General features: G+C 38.2%; 1 protein-coding gene across 6 annotated transcripts; it reads left to right on the top strand.

The window, feature by feature from the left end:
* Positions 1-1,062: 1,062 nt before the first annotated feature.
* Positions 1,063-19,400, top strand: eef1db (eukaryotic translation elongation factor 1 delta b (guanine nucleotide exchange protein)). 6 transcript variants are annotated; one of them, XM_030132206.1, is made up of 12 exons: positions 1,089-1,222; positions 3,672-3,681; positions 3,829-3,884; positions 8,012-9,261; positions 9,679-9,796; positions 11,530-11,601; positions 13,364-13,426; positions 13,754-13,844; positions 16,331-16,443; positions 16,551-16,751; positions 16,883-17,077; positions 19,274-19,400. In XM_030132206.1, the coding sequence occupies exons 4-12, from the start codon at positions 8,015-8,017 to the stop codon at positions 19,310-19,312; spliced, it is 2,139 nt and encodes a 712-aa protein (XP_029988066.1). In that variant the 5' UTR covers positions 1,089-1,222; positions 3,672-3,681; positions 3,829-3,884; positions 8,012-8,014; the 3' UTR covers positions 19,313-19,400. The 6 variants fall into 6 exon arrangements, with proteins under 6 accessions (XP_029988070.1, XP_029988066.1, XP_029988069.1 ...); XM_030132209.1 differs by lacking the exon at positions 13,364-13,426 and having other exon boundaries at positions 1,097-1,222; XM_030132212.1 differs by lacking the exon at positions 8,012-9,261 and having other exon boundaries at positions 1,114-1,222.
* The last annotated feature ends 719 nt before the right edge of the window (positions 19,401-20,119 follow it).

Below are 20,119 nucleotides of genomic sequence, written 5' to 3'. Positions count from 1 at the left end.
CCATTTACACAGGTAAGCACAGCGCTTTGAGTACTTAGTCTGTTCAATGATCTTCATCTTAACCCCTAAAATATCTAACCAGACTTGTCTTTACAGGAACACATGCCCTCCTTCAGGAGAAGAATGGTCTGGGAAATTGTGAACCACAAACTGTTATGATATCTGTATATTTACAAATACGAGTCGTGACAATAGAACTGTGTTCTTCTTTTTGGAAACTTTTCAGAAAGATTGGCCTCTGTTCCATAAAAATATTGATAACATTTATATAAACAATAATAAACACTTGAGACAAATTCAAACTGGAGTGTTCGAATTTCCATCTGTAACACTAGTCCTAAAATATTAATAATATTTTATCGAATTATCTATAAAATAATATATTTACTACAAATATTAATAATATTAATGACAATGATGAATATTGTCTTAACGTCAACATAAAGTGGTGGAGTCACTGGGTCACATGACTGAGAAGCTTTTGAGGAAAAACAGACATTTTTTGTAAAAAAAAAAAATAATAATAATATTCATAAAAAATATTAATATAGACTGGAGTGAAACATTAAGTGGTGTTTCCTAAAGGTCCTCTTTATTATAATAATTTGAGACTGGTTTGGAGTCACTGGGTCACATGACTGAGAAGCTATTGAATTAAAACAGACATTTTTTCCTAAAAATATGAATAATATTCATAAAAAATATTAATATAGACCGGAGAGGAATATTAAGTGGTGTTTCCTAAAGGTCCTCTTTATTATAATAATTTGAGACTGGTTTGGAGTCACTGGGTCACATGACTGAGAACCTACTAAAGAAAAACAGACATTTCTTCCTAAAAATATGAATAATATTCATAGAAAATATTAATATACACCAGAGAAAAATATCAAGTGGTGTTTCCTAAAGGTCCTCTTTATTATAATAATTTGAGACTGGTTTGGAGTCGCTGGGTCACATGACTGAGAAGCTGTTGAAGAAAAACGTTTAGAGCAGTAATTTATTGATAGTCCCTAAGGCTTTTGGCTTTTGAATGTCCGTGGAATATCCAACCCACTGCTGACCTCTCCTCAGTGGATCACACAGTCATCGCCGCTCCTTGCTTCCTCCTCCCTCCTCCTCCTCCTCTTCCTCCTCCTCCTTCCCGTTGTCACTCACGGCTGGAGAAACACGCGTTTTATCCACCGGCCTGGTTCCACACCTACAGGACACATAACACACAGTAAGTACCGTGGACACTGGCCGCCAGCCGGGCTTTGGGTGCTGGTGTTCACCCTGGAGTTAATGTTCACAGTCGTGTTCGGGTATGAATGGGTGTACAGGTTACAGGGACTCGTGTTAGCCGATGCTAGCACACGGCTAGCTCATTTTAGCCGCCTGCTATGCTAACGCTACCGGCTTCAGAGGCTGGAAGTGCTTCGTTTTACATGATAAAACACCCAAAATAGAAACTAATGATTCAGTAAAACGTATTTTCCTGTCAGGTTTGCTGCCATGTTTTGAAATTTCTAACCAGCCACTGACAGTACATGAGTCGTGGCTGATGAAGATGATGGTGGCTAATGTGAAAGGTTAGCAGGACGCACCTTTCAATGATGACAGTTCATCTGAGGCCAAGAGCTGCCTTCGTCTTTTTAGTCAGAATCTGGCACAGCAGATTTTTTTTTTGTTTTTTTTTTTTTTTTACATTACACATCATTATATATACACAGTCACTACTCTTGACCTTCAGTGGAAGTGTTGCTTCCCTCATGAACACGACGTGTTATCTCAAAAAAACAGGGCTTTTTTTTTTTTTTTTTTTTTTTTTTTAAATCTCCAGTGGGTTGTGCAGCTTCTGTGATTTATCTGGGGCTGATATGCACAAAAAATAAACAGGTTACCTTAAGTTTTGGTTATTTCAGTCATATTTTAATATAAGTTAGATTAGTAGGAAGCTAGAAACCCATCAACCCACTCACATTTACAGTAAAAGTGCAAGTCTTGGAGTTTAATAACATAGAAACATCAGACTCAACACCTTTTTTTAAGCATGGTTTAAGTCTTTCCAACAGTATCTGAAAAGTGTAGGAGTTCCCAGTTGTTGTCTAATAAAGGTGACTAAAATGTGCAATAGGAAAACAAAATCACGCCTGAGATAGAGGTCAAACTTGTCAGAACCTCGAAAGTGTATAGAGTAGAATTTCAAAAAGACACACTAAACATCAGATAATTTAACTAGTTATTGGATAAATACACATACTGCTACTGGTAAAATAAAAGGTGCACACTGTTTTAAATAATTGATTCCCATTTAATGTAATTTGCATAACTTTATGTACATTAACATGCCTTGGATCTTGTTGAATCACATCCAAAATGATCAAATCCATTCAATAGGCTACAACTTGAGAAACAAGTTGTTTAAACAAATGTGAAAAATCCTTTACAGTGGATGCAACTAAGACTTTTTGCACGCCATGATGTTTTCCCATGTGTTATTGTATTACATGTTTGGGACAGGCCTCAACAAACCTTAAAAACTGTGGTTAAAAAGCCACCCACAAATCTGTCGTTGTATATAAAAATATCACATTGTTAGACCCTATGACATTATGTGACTGTTAGCATGAATTTAAACACTACTGTAAAATCTGCTGGAAGATCTTTTATTCATGAGTCTGTACTGTACCTTTTTGTCACTTTGCCCTTAGGCAGTTTGCTTTCTCTGTGAAAGCCACAGCTCGGTGCAACGCCCAACCAGATGCCATAAAGAGCTGCACGTCTATTTTTAGCTTTAAAAGTTGAATTGAAAAATCTGCTGTAAGCTACTTGACTCCGTGACCACAGATCTGTTTGACTCAGTATTATTTAATTGTACTATGTATTCAGATATCCATGCTCTTACTTTGACTTTAACAGTCACCGTGCTGACAAGCAGTGTGTGGTATTACTCCGTGTACTGTGAATAATATGTTTTATCTGGTTGGTCTAGTTTACTTTATGCTGTTTGTTAATGAGTGGAAGTTTTAATTATGACTTGCCAGGGGACTGTAGATAAAAACTAGTCTGGAACAATACATGTAATCAAACATAGTCTCTTACAATTGAAGTCAATAATTATTATAATTATCCTCCAAATAGTAGAAGCAACTCAGATTTGTAATAAGAGATGCCTGCATGTATAGTCCTTTTTAATACAAAATTCCCTATAGTGTTAATAAGTTTCCCTTGCAACCCTGCAAAGAAACACTGTCGGAACATTTTAGAATAAATTCAGTAGATTTATCAGACTTGTACTGCTTCAAATATTCAGCTTACCTTTAGAGAACATCTATATTCTATTGTATGCAGTCTACATGTTTTATCATCTCATCTCCTTCGGCTAAGGTCGACGGTGAAAAAGTAAGGGAAATGAGGAGTTCGGTCAGGGAGACTACTTTACACACTTGTACGTCATTTGTGATGATGTAGCAGGAAAAACTGTCTGTGGTTTCTTCCATTTAAGAGGAGGGAAGCTTTGGGATTCATCCAAGTTGCTTCATTTCCTTGCTCAATACTGAGTCTTGGGCTGAACACTTCACAGTAAAATGTTCCCAGCGGCATTCAAGGGTATAAAGAAAAGTTGATTTGACACTATTTTCAGAGAAGTTTTAACACATCATGTTCTTTCCCTCTCACTTTGCATCCAGAATTTGACAAGTGAGTATTCTCTAATGTTACTGACATGTACCATGTTTAAGTTTCCTCTTGCTTTAAGTTGTTTCCCATGTGTTAGTTTCATTCATTTTCTAAGGTGGTGATTGTAAAATTTCTCTGTCAATGGCTTGCGGTTAACTGGATGAAAAGAACAAGTTGAGCATTTGACTTTGCTAGTTTAAGCTCAACACTTTTAACTGAGGAAGGTGAGTCAAGTACTTGAACATGATTTATTATTTTTATGAACACCAGGAAATGATTCCCATAATCAAGCAATTTTGGCAAATAATGCATTGGAATCAACATGACTCAGCTCGATGTTGAATATTAAGGGATTCATTTCCTGTATTGCATCAGAATACTGTAACATCACAAAGCATGGTGTTTGATGTGTGATTTGCTGTCAGCCAAATTAAAATAAAATTAGTTGGTTTGATTGCATGAACACGGCAGTTCGATTTTCCCATATTCATCAGTTTATTTGATTTTGTTGTCAATAACCAGTCACACACTTGTCGGTCTTTGCATGCTCATGTTTTAGATTTGTCAAGTACTGAATAATTCTTTTCTTGGAATGAGATAAATTAAACGTTTACTGATGACATTCTAAGGGAGAGTTGGGAAAACACACTTCTAAATTCAGTCTAGTATTGGCACACATTATAGTGTCATGGTTGTCTGAATGTGAGGGATATTACATGTCTATTAATAGCCTTGTGGGAATATAATTTTGGATCACAGCAAATAATGCTGATAACAATGACCTATAGCAGTGGTTCTCAACCATGGTAGTGATAGTGAAAAGAAATGAAGTAACATTTTAAACAGGTTAATAGTTTGCATGGCGTTGCTGGTACCAGTGATTTACAGCACTGTGGAAAAGTCTGAGGCCAACATTAGGTTTTTAGGTTTAGTAAAGTTATACTGACCACACATATGCGCATTTATCAGTCGCTGTAAAAATACAATCTTATATATGTGTAGTATATACAGTAGAGGTCAACTGATATGTTTTTTTTTAAGGCTGATGCAAATTTTTTCAAAAATGTGGTCATCCAATGCCCAATACTTACAGCCGCTATTTAAGGACAATTTTTTTTTTTTTTTTTTTTTTTTTTTTAAGCACATTGACCATAAAATACAATTGAAACACTCAGGTAATTAAGATTTTTATTGCAGCAATATAAATGAAATTATTAATACACTTACATTTAGTACTCTTTTAACATTTATTGAACTTCAAGTGCTGCTCACACAGGTGCCTGATCAAATATCTTATAAAAGTTTTACTACTGATCAAATATCAGCTTTCAAAAAAGAAATTAAGGCCAATGTTGAAAAAAATCAATATATCAGCCCGACGACATATCTGTCTACTTTTAATATACAGCAGTAAAAAATGATGTTTCAGGAGCAAAACAGTGTAGTATTTAGTGTGACCTTCCTTTGCAATTAACATGTTTTTAACCCATTTGTTCAGGCATTATGAGGTTGATTGCATTGATTTTCTGATTGTTTCATTCAACACGTCAGATTTTTCTTTTCTTTTTTTTTTTTTCTTTGTGCTGGTTCTTGTTAGGGGGTCAAGGGTCACACTAAATACTGACTTAACCTTTACAACACATTTTGTTCAGTTTTTTGTGTCTTTTAAGGCTGTGTCCATATTTCCTGTATTTTCTTGTTGTATCTGAAAAAAAGAGAATGAGTAATAAATATGTATACTCATTTCACCACTGTAAAAACAGCAAAGCTAAAGGCGGCCTAAGACTTTTGCACAGTACAGTATATTTTACTCAGATTTCCTTTAGTCTATGAGGGTCAAAGTACATGTGTTTTATCAGGATGTCCCAGAGATGGTTTTATGGTGGGTCAGGGGAAAGAAAAAGTCAGAACTCATGAAAAATCTACAGGCCTAAAACACACTGGACAGCACCACAGGCACCGGCTGTTGAAACTAAACAGACTTTAACATAAAGCAGTATTTATTTACATTTATTAACCAGAGAATTCACTTAGAATCAGCAGGGGAAGTCTATAGAAACAGCTCTGTAACTCTTCCACTTGCTTAGCTTTAGGGCTTACAGTAATCATAGGCCCAAGTATTAGACACTGTGGATGGGGTGTCTAATACTTAAACCTAATACTAATATGATTACCAAGTATTTATATGCTCAAGTATTAAGGATTAGAGACACATCCCTCCACGAAGTCATAATTAGGGATGCACCAATCAGATGTTTTCAGCTCAGATTACCAGTATTGACTCTCAGGATTTGGGTATAGGCTGGTACTTATCCCATACAAGTGTTTAATTAATCTGTATGGAAAAGACTGAGATTGTTCTTTTAGGTATGTTTAATCAACTTGGTTAAAAACTATTATAGGTTTATCTGCAAGGAGCCGATATTTTGTTAGATGGGATTTATTTTTGTCAGGATTTATTTTGTCGAACACTGAAGTAATGCAATGGGTATTATTTTACAGATATTATAAAATGGAATATGACAACTTTCTCTCTGAAGAATAACATAGAGCTGAAATTAATAGACTGACCATTGTTAGTGTGTGTTTGGTTAGTCTTGTTATCACGTTAGTGCATCCCTAATTATGGTTGAGAACCGGTGACCTACAGATGTCATTGCTCATGATTTGGTATAAAATACTGTCACTTGACAAATCACTAACAACTTCATGTTTTGAGAATTTAAAATTTTATCTGCATGGGTTCTGCTAATTTCTTGCATGTTATTTGTTGTGTTCTGGGACTGATTTATAGACTCTGTATTCTCTAGTGTGTTCTGATTGATGCTGTATTAAAGAGCAAATGTTGGTTTATGATCACCAACAAGAAGGACTCTTGCAGGGTTCAGTGTTAGCTTTTTTTTTTTTTTTTTGCTTGGCTCAATTTTTACTTTCACCTGCACAAATTTTATGTTTATTAGCAGTTGTCAAATCACCTCAAAGACCAAAGTTATTGGTCTTGCATAATCTGCATGTCTAACTTACTAGAGATCAGAAAGAAGTGAAAAAGTTCACTTCTCTACTATTTGTGAGCAAGTAGATTTACTAGCCTGACATGACAATCCTTATCGTTTAGTCCTGGCTTGGTATAGTGGCTATCTCTGCAAGGCCTCACAGTCCTTCAAGGTTTTGTTAGTTTGTTTGTCAGAAATTAAATGCGGTAAATGCTGTACTAATTTTCATGAAATTTGGTAGAAGTGTCAGACATGGGCCAAGGACCAACTGGCCACATCTTGTAGCAGATCCATCAAAAGGGACAGAGGTTACAATTAATTTAACTACTTCTTCTAATGTTGCAAGACATGTAGACATGTCGAGAAGTATAATAACAACACTGGGATGGGTATGTGAGAGATAAAGCATGTTTCAGCCAAGGACACATAATTCAATAAATCTATACTACTACACTGTACTTTTAACTATTGTACAACACCAACCACTTACTCTTATTTGCGCCACATAAATATATTCAGAAGCTCTTAAAATGTACTCCTGTTTCACTAGATCTTACTTGCACTCATTTTGTGTTACACTGTGGGTGAACGGTGCTGTCATTAGTACCGAGGCAAATTCACATTTGCGAGTTTGTATCTTCAATAGTGCTGCCTGTAACAATTAATCATTTGACTAATTTTTCGATTAGTCGAGTAATCTAAACGACTAATTTTAAAGAAAAATCGGTGGGGGGGGGGGGTGCGAACAGGGGTGGGAGGGGATTAACAGGTGCACACAGGTCTGTTGACCGGGGGAGGGGGGATGAATGAGTGTGCAGCGATCCACCAACCGAGGGGAGGCAGGGGATGAATGATCTGCACTGATCCGCGGGAGGGGGGGTGAACCATAAGAGCGGGGGAATGAAACTCAAGATGCTTATAAGATATGGAAGTCCCTCAGGTACTGCAGGCGCAAATGGATTCCCCAGGTGCTGCGGCCAAAAATAAATAGGCGGTCAATAGTAAAACGACTTGTCGACTAAAAAAAATGCAGTTGACTAATTTTCATGGTTTAATATGTCAACTAATCGGGGCAGCACTAATCTTCAATCAAATATCCGATCATACAATGTTGAAACAAGAAGGAAAAAAAATCCAGGCTTGGTCCATGTCTACTTTTTATGAAAATGGATTCAGTATTTTCCTAAATCTGCTGGCAAAGAAACAAACTAACAACCTGGTGATTGTGCAGGTGGTAATTACTTGTAGATCTGAGTCTAATTGATCATTCCCTTTTGTATCTAAACCTTCCTGCCTCTCTCTAACTAATCCAAAAGCCTCTACCTGTTATTCTCTCTTTTTCTTGCAACGGATCAAAGACGATGTCTAAGAAGATCACCCAGTGCTCTACAGTGGATCAGTTGGAGCATGATCAGCCTCCCAGCCGCTGTCAGGTAGACCGCTCTGCAAATGTATCAGCAGGCTGTCGGAACAAGGCGGACCCGGGCCAGAGGAACGGAGAGGCGGCGTCTTCGTCCCCAGAAAGTGGCAGCTTGAATGGAGATGGAAATCGAAGCACCAAAAGCCGCAGACGCAGAAAAAGGGCATCAAATCCTGAGAGTCGCGCTGAGGGAAAGGTCGAAAGTAAAACTAAGAATGTAGAGAAAGCAGACCCCCGTGCTGGTTTGGTCGGCCTGCAGTCAGAATGTGCGAACGTATGGTTTGAGCGGAGCATCTATGAGCGAGCTGAGAGCCTGTACCAGTGCTGGTTGGTGAACTCCAGCAGTGGGAAAGGCCAGTCAAACCATTCGCCTCCAGCCCCAGGGAAATCCTCCAATTCTCCATCGACTCCTACCACTGTGGCCCCTTCTTCCTCAGGACTTGCATGTCACCATGGTGATCAGATTGCGTGTCACCATGTGGTCCAGGCAGTGTGGATAAACAAGACAACCTTTGACCAAGCAGAACGCCGTTTTGTGGAATCCATGCAACCATCTGTTCCAAACTCTCTGAACCTCTCATCCATTCCTGACCGCTCTGTTGCATCCAGAACGCCTGATGAAGGATACCAGTCTCTTGCCCCAACTCCTGCAACCCCCGTTGTCCAGCAGGCAGCCGTCACACCAACATCCCGACAATCGATCAACGGACTGCCCCGCATCCCCGTGGAGCTGCTCCGAGATGTGTGGCTGGAGAAACCGCTGTATGACCGCGCCGAAGCAGCCTTCTACCAAAACCTGTGCAACAACAACTCCACCAAACGCACCGGCGGCACCTCCAGAAGTAGCGACCACCCTCAAAGCCTTGTAGAAGAAGAGGAGGAAGAGGAGGAAGTTGCGGTGGAGGAAAAACACATGGTCTCGCAGGGTAAAGCGGAAGTCTTCCACGCCTTGCATCCCATTCAAGAGGAGGAGGAGCCATCTGAGGTTTCGGATAAGGAAGAAGCATCTCCACTATCTGGAGTCTGCTACTTCCTTCATCCCGACAGCGAGCGGGTGTGGCTGGACAAGTGGCGTTATGATGCTGCAGAGAGTCGTTTCCATAGTAACAGTGGGGGAGCAGCCGTGGCGGCGAAGAGGCCGGACGCAGATGCCTCATCAGTCGCCTCCACCGCCCCACTGAGGGACAAGTATGAGCAAAACCCAGAGAACGGAGCTGCTCCAGGCGTTTCAGTTCCTCCTCATTGTTTTTCATTTTTTATCTCATGTGTTTCCCATTTTGCAGTTGTTTGAATGCGTGAATTTACTTATTTATTTTTGTATTTATTTTTTCATTTGCCTCCATTTTTTGTGGTTTTTCATTGTATGCAATGACTTGTTTGTTTGAACCATTGCTGTGTTTTGCCAAATTAACTTCATTTGATTATTTTATTTGTGTTGGGGTGGTTTGTTTGCAGGGAACTAGATAAGAGGATACATGTGATCAGATTTTGTAGCTAACTAAGGGATCATTGTGTTAAATATAAACAGGACATATCTTTCTTTTGTCTGACCTCTGTCCTGTTCATGTGTCCCTCTTTTGTCCCGCCCTGTTCTTTCATCTGTAGAACCATGAGTGCATTGGACTGTCTGGCCCAGGAGAAGATCTGGTTTGAAAAACCTCGTTATGATGAGGCAGAGAGACGCTTCTATGAGCGCATGAACGGCTATGTTCAAGCCCCACAGGTAACAAGATTGGCGTTGCTTCACCTCCCATCTGAAGCAGACTCTGTGATACATTTCTAGTGTGAGATAAGAGATGGGTAGCATTGGTTTAAAGCTTTCCAGAATTGTGTTGCCCAGTAGGAAGATGCAGTATCAAACTAAGGAAGTGATCTTATTGAACCTAATGCAATGTTTCCACTACGTGGTATCGGCTCGACTCGACTCAACTCAGCCTTTTTGCATTTCCATTAGGAAAAAGGGCCTGAAATCTGGTACCTGGTACTAGTTTTTTTATCGCCTCTGCCAAGGTTCCAGGACTGGGGACCAGATACTAAAACGTGACATATAAACACTGCAGACCACTGATTGGTCAGAGAGTCGTCTCTGTGACCCGCCATTTTACAAAAAACAGATGCGGAAGTTTACAGTAAATATAGCGGTAGGTTAATCCACATGATGACAGCCCGCAAAATTACACCATGGTCGGTCGAGGAGGTTCAGACGTAAAAATTCAGCGTGAGCTTGACGAGACAACACGCAACGAGCAAGTTTGTCAGCAACTCTCTGAGCAGACGACACGGAAGTAATGCGCTGCATCGCTATGACGTCCAGGTACTGTAAAGTCGGTAGTATCCTGTAATGGAAACAGACTCCAGGAATAGGACCTGGTACCCGAGTCGAGTCGAGACGGTTCCACTTAGTGGAAACGCGGCACAAGATGCAACAAAAGGAGTGTTGTGTCTTCATTTTATAGCCTGACAGACAAACCTGGAAGACTAAGCCGATGTTATTTACAGTGATTTGCTCTCCAGCGTTTATGAAAACAAGACCATGTGATTATTGTACTTCCTTGTGTTATAAATGTTTCCTCCCTTCCTAAAAGTCTGAACTGCATGTAAAGTTCAGGTTGAGCCAAGATTCCTGAAGCAACTTACACTACAAACAAAAAGTTAAGGATATTTTTAATTTTTGGGCTGTTTTTTTTCAGTTGGGATTCTTGCACAGCGCTTTTTACTTTTTTTGTGTGTGAATTGAATTGAAAGACCAGACATGGTTTTATTTACAAATGGCAAAAATGACCAAAAAAAAAAATTTTCCTTAACTTTTTGTTTGTAGTGTAGGTCAAGGCTGCTGTTTCTGGTTAAAAATCTAATGAACTTAAGGGGCCATGCACATGGAGAGGAGATTAGGAGTGTCCACAAAACTCCTGGAAACGTCATTCTGGGAGCTTGTGTTCGCTTATTTTTAAAATCAGGTCCCAGGGTGAGCAAACTTCAGAACGCTACCATTGCATTTTTGTGTTTACAACCTATATGAGTCTTTTCTGAAACAATGACACCATAGTCCTATCTCTCCTTTTACCTAGAAGTGCTAACCCAACATTGCGCAAGTTTTATGATCATGCGCCATGTTCTTCTGTGTTTGGTGTAGTTCTGTGGAAGTGCTGCAGCTTACAGTGCTTACAGGCCTGGAATATATACTACAATTTTTTCAGTGGTTTTCTGTGGATTGTTTTCATCTCTGGCCTCAATTAACACAACCATGCAGCTCATTGGTCTTTATTGGTAGACTATGACAAACATACTGAGTCTGTGTTTCAGTTGAGTTATATTTAAGGTTCAAAGAAATCCACCATTACACTAAATGGTCAAAAGTCAGTGCGTAATATAATAATAATCATAGTCTTTACATTGATTGAAGTATTTACTAGAATTTTTTTTCGCCTATGCTGACCTCTTCTCATGTTTCCAAAGGATGTGGGAGCGAACACCATCCTGCAAGACATTGCTCGGGCCAGGGAGAATATCCAGAAATCTCTAGCAGGAGTAAGTACAATTTTTGACGCTGTATCAGAGCTGTAGCTTTACACCATACCTGCCGCTTTTTCCATATATCTCGCAAAGTAAGTGGAGGCTGAGCCATCAGGGTCATTTTGATGCAGCCGGTTGCTCTTAAAAGGCCACAGTAATATGATTACGCAAAAACCGATTTATTTAATTTTAAGAAGTTAGGTCATGGTTTAATAGTTTAGCTGGCATGCAGTTAAAAGCCATCATTCCACAAAGGAGAGAGGAACTGAAGCTGAAAAACAAGAACCTTTTTGTTAATATTATTTTCTAATATATATTATAACATTTAAAAAGGTTGGAACCCTCACAGTAAAAGTGCAAAAGAGATTACACAAATATTACAGAGAAAAACTTGCAAATAATTACTTTGGCAGCAAGATATATTTTAATGACATACACCCGTTGTTGTTCTTTCAGAGTGAAATGTACAGAATGTGCTCATCTTTACAAAATATTGTTCATGTTTTCGTCATGTCAGGTTTAACTCAAATATAATATTTTTTAGTCTCTACTCAATATAATAGGAGATCAAAACAAACTAATCTAATCTGTTGTATGTCATGAAATCAAAAACTTCCAGTTTTATCATTCTGAGGTCCATAAAGTACTTGTAGTGCGACGTGTCATTGAAACATTCTGCTGTGAATTCTGAAACCAGTAGTATTTTCTTTTTACCTTGACCTTTGATTAGTGGTACATGTAGAAATCCAACTGTCAGCTGTTGCACAATGAACATGTTGAACTGACAATATTTAATGCAGATAATTCCATATCAACTCATGACTTAGGTTCATGTCATGGATTTTCTTACTTCTGAGTTTGACTTATATCAGTGGTTGAGTTTCTGAGCTTCACCACTTACTTATTTTTCACTGGACTGAGTTGGAATTTGGACTGAACATATAATAAAAATAGTTTTCATGCTGAAAACAAGATAAACAATTTATTAACCAAAGAATAATCTTTAATTTACAAGTTTTCTGTCATGTTGCTAAATTCTGTCTGTCATATTTTTTTAATGATGAATAGATTTTTGTCAGCATTTTTTTTTTTTTTTTTTTGGACAAATCAAGGTTTTAACAGCCTCAAGATAAAAACGTGATTCAAAAGTAGTTTCATTAATTGTGCACAACATCAACAAACCATGGCAATGGCAAAAAGCAACACTTTCAATGGTATCTGTGCTATGTTTGTTGAGAAATAATTAGATTTTGATAACATAATACTTTATTAATCCCACCATAGGGAAATTTGATAAAAAATTTGATATAAATTTGATGAAAATTGATTAATATAAGACACAGTGGTAGGAAATTAGTGGAGCATTATATTACATTATAGATTATATTACAATGAACAAACAGTTCTAGATGTATGTGATAGAACCAGGGTTTATTTCATCCTCCATAAAAAACTGATTGCTGTAGATCTCCAACTGAAAGACCCTCATTTTCCCTATATTTTTTGGTAGTTTTAAATATATTGCCAATGTACCAGGTATTGCATATTTCTTGCTGTACATAGAGAAATGAGCCCAGGCCATGGAAACCTCACATTACTGAGACCTTGGGGTCCTCCTGAAGGATTTTCACCATCATCCTCAGGCTCCTCGTGGATTCCTGTGCCACCTTATTTGCCTCCATCTCGGCACTCTTCAGTCGTCGGCCTTAAGCTTGTATTTCTTTCAGTTCTGTTCCTCCTACCCTCTCTTTTCAATGAAATCCCCTCCTCCCCTCAGCTGAAGAACACACTGAGTAACAGAGGGTCTGCTCAACCTTCCCCGAGCCTTCCGTCCCACATTGTAAGTGCCGTCCTGCTGTGTGTCACTGAAACTCCTTCACCGTCGGTTTTTGGCTGGTTTGAAACCCCCGGCTTGTAGCGAACTCACTAATTTGGAGTGTGGCAAGTGCGGACCCCATTCATTTAGCTGTGTCACTTCCTTTAAGGCTTTTCAAGTCGGTGCTCATCTTGCCAGCATCTGTGTTTTCAGCTGCTGAGATGGGCGCTGGGTGTGGGTGTGTGTGTTCACATATGGGGTCTGCTCAGAAAGACCTGGGTTTGATTAAAAAAGGACTTCATCATCTTCTGACTTGTATTGATTTGTTTTCTCTGTGTATTTACTGTGCAGACGACCAGCAGCACTAACAGCACAGCTGATCAGGGAGAGCTCATCTCTCGCATCAAGAGCCTGGAGTTGGAGAACCAGAGCTTGCACAAAGGTGGGTTTGTTTGTTGCTTTTGATCAAATATGAATTCAGTTTCAGTTTCTTCTTGCTTTGAGGTGTTTCGGTGTTCCTAGTCACTGTTGATACCATTAGCGATGTAGAAAACAGTTTGTGTTTGCGGATGTGTCTGGAGGAAAATGAATCAAGGCAATTTTAGGCAATTTACCAAAAAGATAAATTCATAGATTACATCTTTTCATGTTTGCAGCTCTGCTCCCTTTTATCGCAATGAACTGACTCCTTGGCTTTTGATTATAGGAGGAAATGAGAAACTGGAGCAGCCTGGCTGCTGCTTTGGCTTAGCAGAGGTCTCATACAGTACTAGTTCTTTGTAAATTGTTTTAACCCCTTACTGCCGACATTTATTTACAATAATGTATCTGTGTTTTTGTTGTCAAGCAGATGCTAAATTCAGTGGAGATTGTTAATTTGAATATAGCACATGCAATAGCTATGATGCAAATTAGTGACTTTAGGCATAATAGTAATTAAACAAATTTTCCAGTCTAAGGTATTTAAATTATTTTGTTGATGCTACTATTCATCCACAATCCAAACAAAACAAAAATGATCCAAAAATCAGTAGAATGTCATGAAATTAATAACACTGTCACCGAGACAGGACAAAGGGTTAAATTTGTGTCAGTTCATTAATTACCTGTTCACCGCTGAAAAGTAGAAATATTAGCTGAATATTGTTTCTTGGCTCATTGTTTGACAGAAATTATTGAAACACTATTTTTGTCATGCGCTTTCATCTTGTAATCTACCACAGTTGACAATTTTTGTGTTGTTTAAATGTTCCCAGGCTTATTCAGGTGGTTGCTGGGTATCAGTGAGCAAGAGGGGCAAAGTGTTGTGGGACCAGGCGGGGCATTAGTGACTAGGGGTGTGTATTGGAACGAATTTAGCGATATGATGCAAATCACTATATATCACGATACTGTTAACAAGGCGATATTTTTTGTTTTGTTTCTTTTCTTAAAAGATTATTTCCTGGAAAAAGTTATAGTGCAGCATTTGGCTAAAAATAAAGTTTTAACATGCAGCTTTACCAGTACAAAAATCACACAAATAAATAAATGTTTTACAGACATTACAGTTTAAGATCCTGCTTAAATGTTCGTATTCTATTGTGAAAAGAATGCATAGTGTTCAGTCCCTGAATCATCCAACATCAGAACATTATTTTTGTGCATTCCCGATTTAAAAAAAAAAAAAAAAAAAAAAAAAAAAAAAGTAATATTTGCCTCTTTCAGACAGTAAAAAGTGCTTTTAGGATGCTTGAAATAGTTATCAATTTAAAAAAAAAAAACCACATGTATGACCTGCAGTATAACAAAAGTACTTTTGTAGTATACAAACAACAGAGCAAAATACCCATGTGAATATAGAAATAAAAGAGCACGATAAACAAAAAAGAAAAACAATAATGAATCTCTGCCATGTCTGCATTTGAATGAATACTTAGAAATATCAATACAGTACTTTTTAATATCGATACAGTATCATGAAGTGAAATATTGCGATATGTTGCGGAACCGATATTTTCTTACATCCCTGTTAGTGACCTCTGCTTACTTTTTCACTTGTGTTTATATAGTATATCAGCTAATTCCAATAGCATGTGCTCCTGGGCTGTTTCAGGTCATAGCTCAAATATGTGGTTGCCTCTTGTGGAGTAATAGAACTGTATGCTCAGAAAACAGTCAGTAGTTTTGGATACTTTTTTGTGTATTTAAGTCATCAACAAGTGCTTCCTGAGGTGTTTCAGATTCTAGGGATTTTACAGATGCTTATCAATTGCTGCCAGTGGTGGGAAAGTAAGGTTATACCGTGTGATCGCAATATCCTTCATATATTTTTCTCAAGCCTTTAGGTGATTCCAATCCCTATAACACATTTCCTGAGGTGATGTAAGTGGTTGCCAAGGGTTTTTCAGATTGTTGCCAGTGGTCTCTGGTGACTCAGGAGTACGGGTTTACTGCATGTTCTGATAATGGCTATTTTTGTCAGACCTTTTGTCAGGTGATTCCAAATAGCTTCACCAAGTGCTCTTGATGTCTTCAATGGGTAGTCACTGACAGCCTCCAGTTGTGTAGTAGCAAGGCTATACTTTGTGCTCGGAAAATGTTCATTCTGAAAATATTTTCTGTAGCTTCCTGAAGTGTCTGATATATTAAGGTAGTAATAATTGACATGAGATGTTCAGATCGTTCTGTGATAGTGGATAATGTGCTCCAAATGGGATAATTTTGTACATAACGATATTGGATTTGGTACATTTTAGAAGTGTTTCCAGTGTTTCAGGTACTGCTAGTTGCTCATTGATATAATTCAAAAGGTCAGTTTTTCAGGGGGCTACCAGTGGCCTCTGGTGTTGGTCATTTTACAGGCTTCGTTAATACTTCAGAGTTCAAGGGTTGTGGTAACTGGTAAGGCAATAGCAAGGTATTAGATACTGTCTTCTGTTTCCTCAGTGGTGGATGACCTAAGGACAGCACTCTCCAAACTGGAGTGTCGGGTGGCAGTTCTGGAGAAATCGCCTGCACCTGCGCCCCCAGCTCCCACTCCTTCAGTTCCCTATACAAATGTGAGTCTCTTCAGGCCCCTTTGGATGAGGATCAGATTTGGGCTCTTTGTCGTAGAGGCTGAACATCACCACTGAGCTCCATAAATAAGAGTTTTTCTTTTGTTCAGGGCACTACTGTCCAGCAGAAGTCAAGCGCTCCCGTTAAAAAGGAGGAAGAGGACGAGGATGATTTTGACCTGTTTGGCAGTGATGAAGAAGATGAAGAAGCAGAACGGATCAAAGAGGAGAGGTTAAAGGCGTACGCAGAGAAGAAGGCAAAGAAGCCCGCCCTCATCGCCAAGTCTTCGATTTTACTGGATGTGAAACCTGTAAGTTCACTCAAAAGCCAATATTATATTTAACTTAAGCACCAAACACCATGACATTTTCACACCAAAACCTTTATTCATTATACTCCTACAGTTATGTAAATCACCCTCCCTTCCCTTTTCTATTTCAGTGGGATGATGAAACAGACATGGTGAAGTTGGAGGAGTGTGTACGCTCGGTGCAGGCTGACGGTCTGTTATGGGGAACGTCCAAGCTGGTTCCTGTAGGTTATGGAATCAAAAAGCTCCAGATTGCATGTGTGGTGGAGGATGACAAGGTGGGAACAGACATGTTGGAGGAAGAAATCACCAAGTTTGAAGACTATGTAAGTACAGTAGCACACATCTCAGAGTCATACAAAGAACCTCTATAACTTCTGAAATCACAGTGATTTAGATTTGGATTGGTCTAAAGGAAAAACACATCAGACCAGGTGCAAATGCAGTTTGTCCTGAGGAAAATAGCCCCTTTCACACTTAAGATGAACTCTTGGCAGTGCTTAGTGATGCTAAATGTGAACACATTTGGAAATTTGACATGGCTGTTACCCTGAACATATCCAGGGGCAGCTGTTCGCACTTAGTAAGATGTATCCGCGTGACAAGAGAAAGGAGTAAACAAATGTAAGCAAATGTCTATTAGACCATCATAGCTGTTGTACATACCTTCTACTATCCTCAAATACAGCTGTTTCTAGGGTAATATTTTCAGTCTTTTATCAATTCTGTTAATACATCGGATGAACTTCAGATACTAACACATATCACAGATGACTCAATCACATCCATCAACAAACATGACCTCCTGTAAGCAAGCAGTTTTTTTTTCCACAGTAGACTTTGTGTCGTATTCTGCCTCCTTTCGGCTTTAACCCACTCAACTAAACCACATGATTTCCACTACTCGAGATTGTGTCTTGACATGGATAGGCTCCTGTTTTGTGGCACTTTTGTCAAAGGGCAACTCAGGAAAATGTCTGAACCTGATTACCCTGGATGTTTTCTGGGGTTCAGGAAAAAGTACCGCTAATTTGGGGAACTGCTTAACTGTACTGTCAGTCTCTGTAACCATGTGGCAGGAGACTGTTAGGCATACTCTCACTTAACTGGAAATACTGGATGTAAAGGGGTGGTGTCTGGATATAGTCCCAGAGACAGGACATGATGTACCATGTCTGCTGTGGAATAGGTTCAGCTTATTTACAGGAGTTTAATGATAGAAGTGATCAGTTATCCATGAGGTTTTGTGTTGGTATCAATACTGAACTGTTGATTAAATTGTTTAACCTCCTAAGACCCAGCTATGTCCACATTTGTGGACCAGAGTTTCACAATTTTAGACTAAAAAAAAAAAAAACTGTCCACCACAAAGGACATTCCATAAAAATTTTAAAAACTGCATCTGAAAAAACTGTTGCATCATGATGTTTCCAATATAGGCTCTTATTTAATAAAAAACAAAAACTTGTACTTCGTTGACATTTCCTGTGTCTTAGGAGGTTAAATGATGACATCAAGGGAAAAAAATGACAGAAAAAAGAGTTTGAGAATAGTAAACTTTAGGTATAATAATTATACTAACATCTAAAGTCACTGCTTCTAATTGTGTTTACTCTGTTCATGTCACTCTGTGAATACACTGGTTAATGCTCTCACTTGCTTAGTGTGACAACATCCTACCTGTCTCCCTACCTGAGGTCACACAGGTCATGTCTAGGCATTTAAATAAGTAATAGGTAATGACAAAATCATCTTACTGGACAATTCACACCCAGTTCCCGTAAAAGTGTGAAAGGGACTTTGAAGCAGATCTAGACAGAAACCTCTGACCTATACATTGAGCCTGTTTACTTGCATACTTAACAATCCAATCATTATTCGATTTCTGGGTTTACCAGATTATTCACGTGATCACGTAAACAGCATAATGTGATTTGCTTTATCAGATAACGGCAGTAATCGGATTATAACAAATTGGATTAACACACCTGAATTTCTCCCCAATACCCCTGTGTCTCCGTGCATGAAAGTCTGTTAATATGATTTATTTTGTTACTTTATACGTGCATGAATTTAAAAAATATAGAAGTGATGTCATCATGTGAGTGGAAGACATAAACATGGTATACAGCAGTGAAAAGTTGGTTCAACAAGATAAAACTGAATGTTGCAGTCTACTGTTACTATGTACGTAAAGAAGTCCAATAATGGACTGAAACATGTAAATCAGGGTGTTTCAATTATTGCATTTAAACAAGTCAGACCCAATTACTACAATTATCTGATTACTCCCAGTTATCATATCTTTTTTGTTGTGGGTTTTTTTTAAACACATGCAGATGTAAAATAATGGAATAACTCATCTTAATGAATTTACATGCACAGAGACACTGCGGTATTGGGAGGAGGTAAACACTTGATGCTTAACATAATCATGTATTAAGCAGTTTATAACTTAAATAACTTGGATTGTGTAGTATAAGTCTGGTTTGGCTTAAAGTTTTTCCTCTCTGATGTTTCAGGTCCAGAGTGTTGACGTCGCAGCTTTCAACAAGATCTGAGTTGAGTTTGTCTCGTTCTGTCTTTGGTCACGCCTTGTTTTTCTGCTGATTGTGTCAACGGTTAAAATAATAAAAACTCTTGCACTGATACTGTTGTCTGACTTGGTTTATATTTTATCCTGTTTCCTTAAAACTACACACATTTTCATTCACTTATCTTTACAGGCAATGAACTCAAGCTCAAAAACATTCTTACCTATACTACAGATAATTGTGGGTCATATTATTCTGATTTTATTATTTTCACCTGAATATAGTCAAGGAGTAACTATATTTGTGTAAATATTTGCCCCCTGGTATCATACTTAATATGCTAATTATTTAGAAGGGGTGTTAAAAAAATCACTTTCATGCACCTTAAATAAAAATCTATTCAATGACAGAGTTGAGGTAGAAAAAAATTTGAAAAAACTATACTTGCAATAGAGATATTCTGTTAAGATATATTAGGAACATAGGCTACATAAGCCACGTTAATTTTTACAATGTGGCAAGAACACGGCACATGAGTTGAAAAGGAGACTGAAAAATATGTAGGCTGATTCCCAGCATTGAGGCACATGCATAAAGTATCAGCGTTATATGGTAACACTATAAAGGTGTTAAACTCCTTGTACTTCAGGTGCCACATTAAGCTCAAACAGGCCAGGCCAGTAAAATAATAATCCAAATTTTCCCTGTTTTAGTGTGAAAAAAAGTCAAACTACATTATGAAAATGTGAATAACCTGAATAACCATGTACAACCTGAAGAAAAATAAGTGCAACTTCAACAATATTATGTCTCTGTTTATAATTAGCACTTAGT

Source organism: Sphaeramia orbicularis, chromosome 4 (assembly GCF_902148855.1).
Source record: "Sphaeramia orbicularis chromosome 4, fSphaOr1.1, whole genome shotgun sequence".
Lineage (NCBI taxonomy): Eukaryota > Metazoa > Chordata > Actinopteri > Kurtiformes > Apogonidae > Sphaeramia > Sphaeramia orbicularis.
This window is presented reverse-complemented; position numbering and strand designations above follow the sequence as displayed.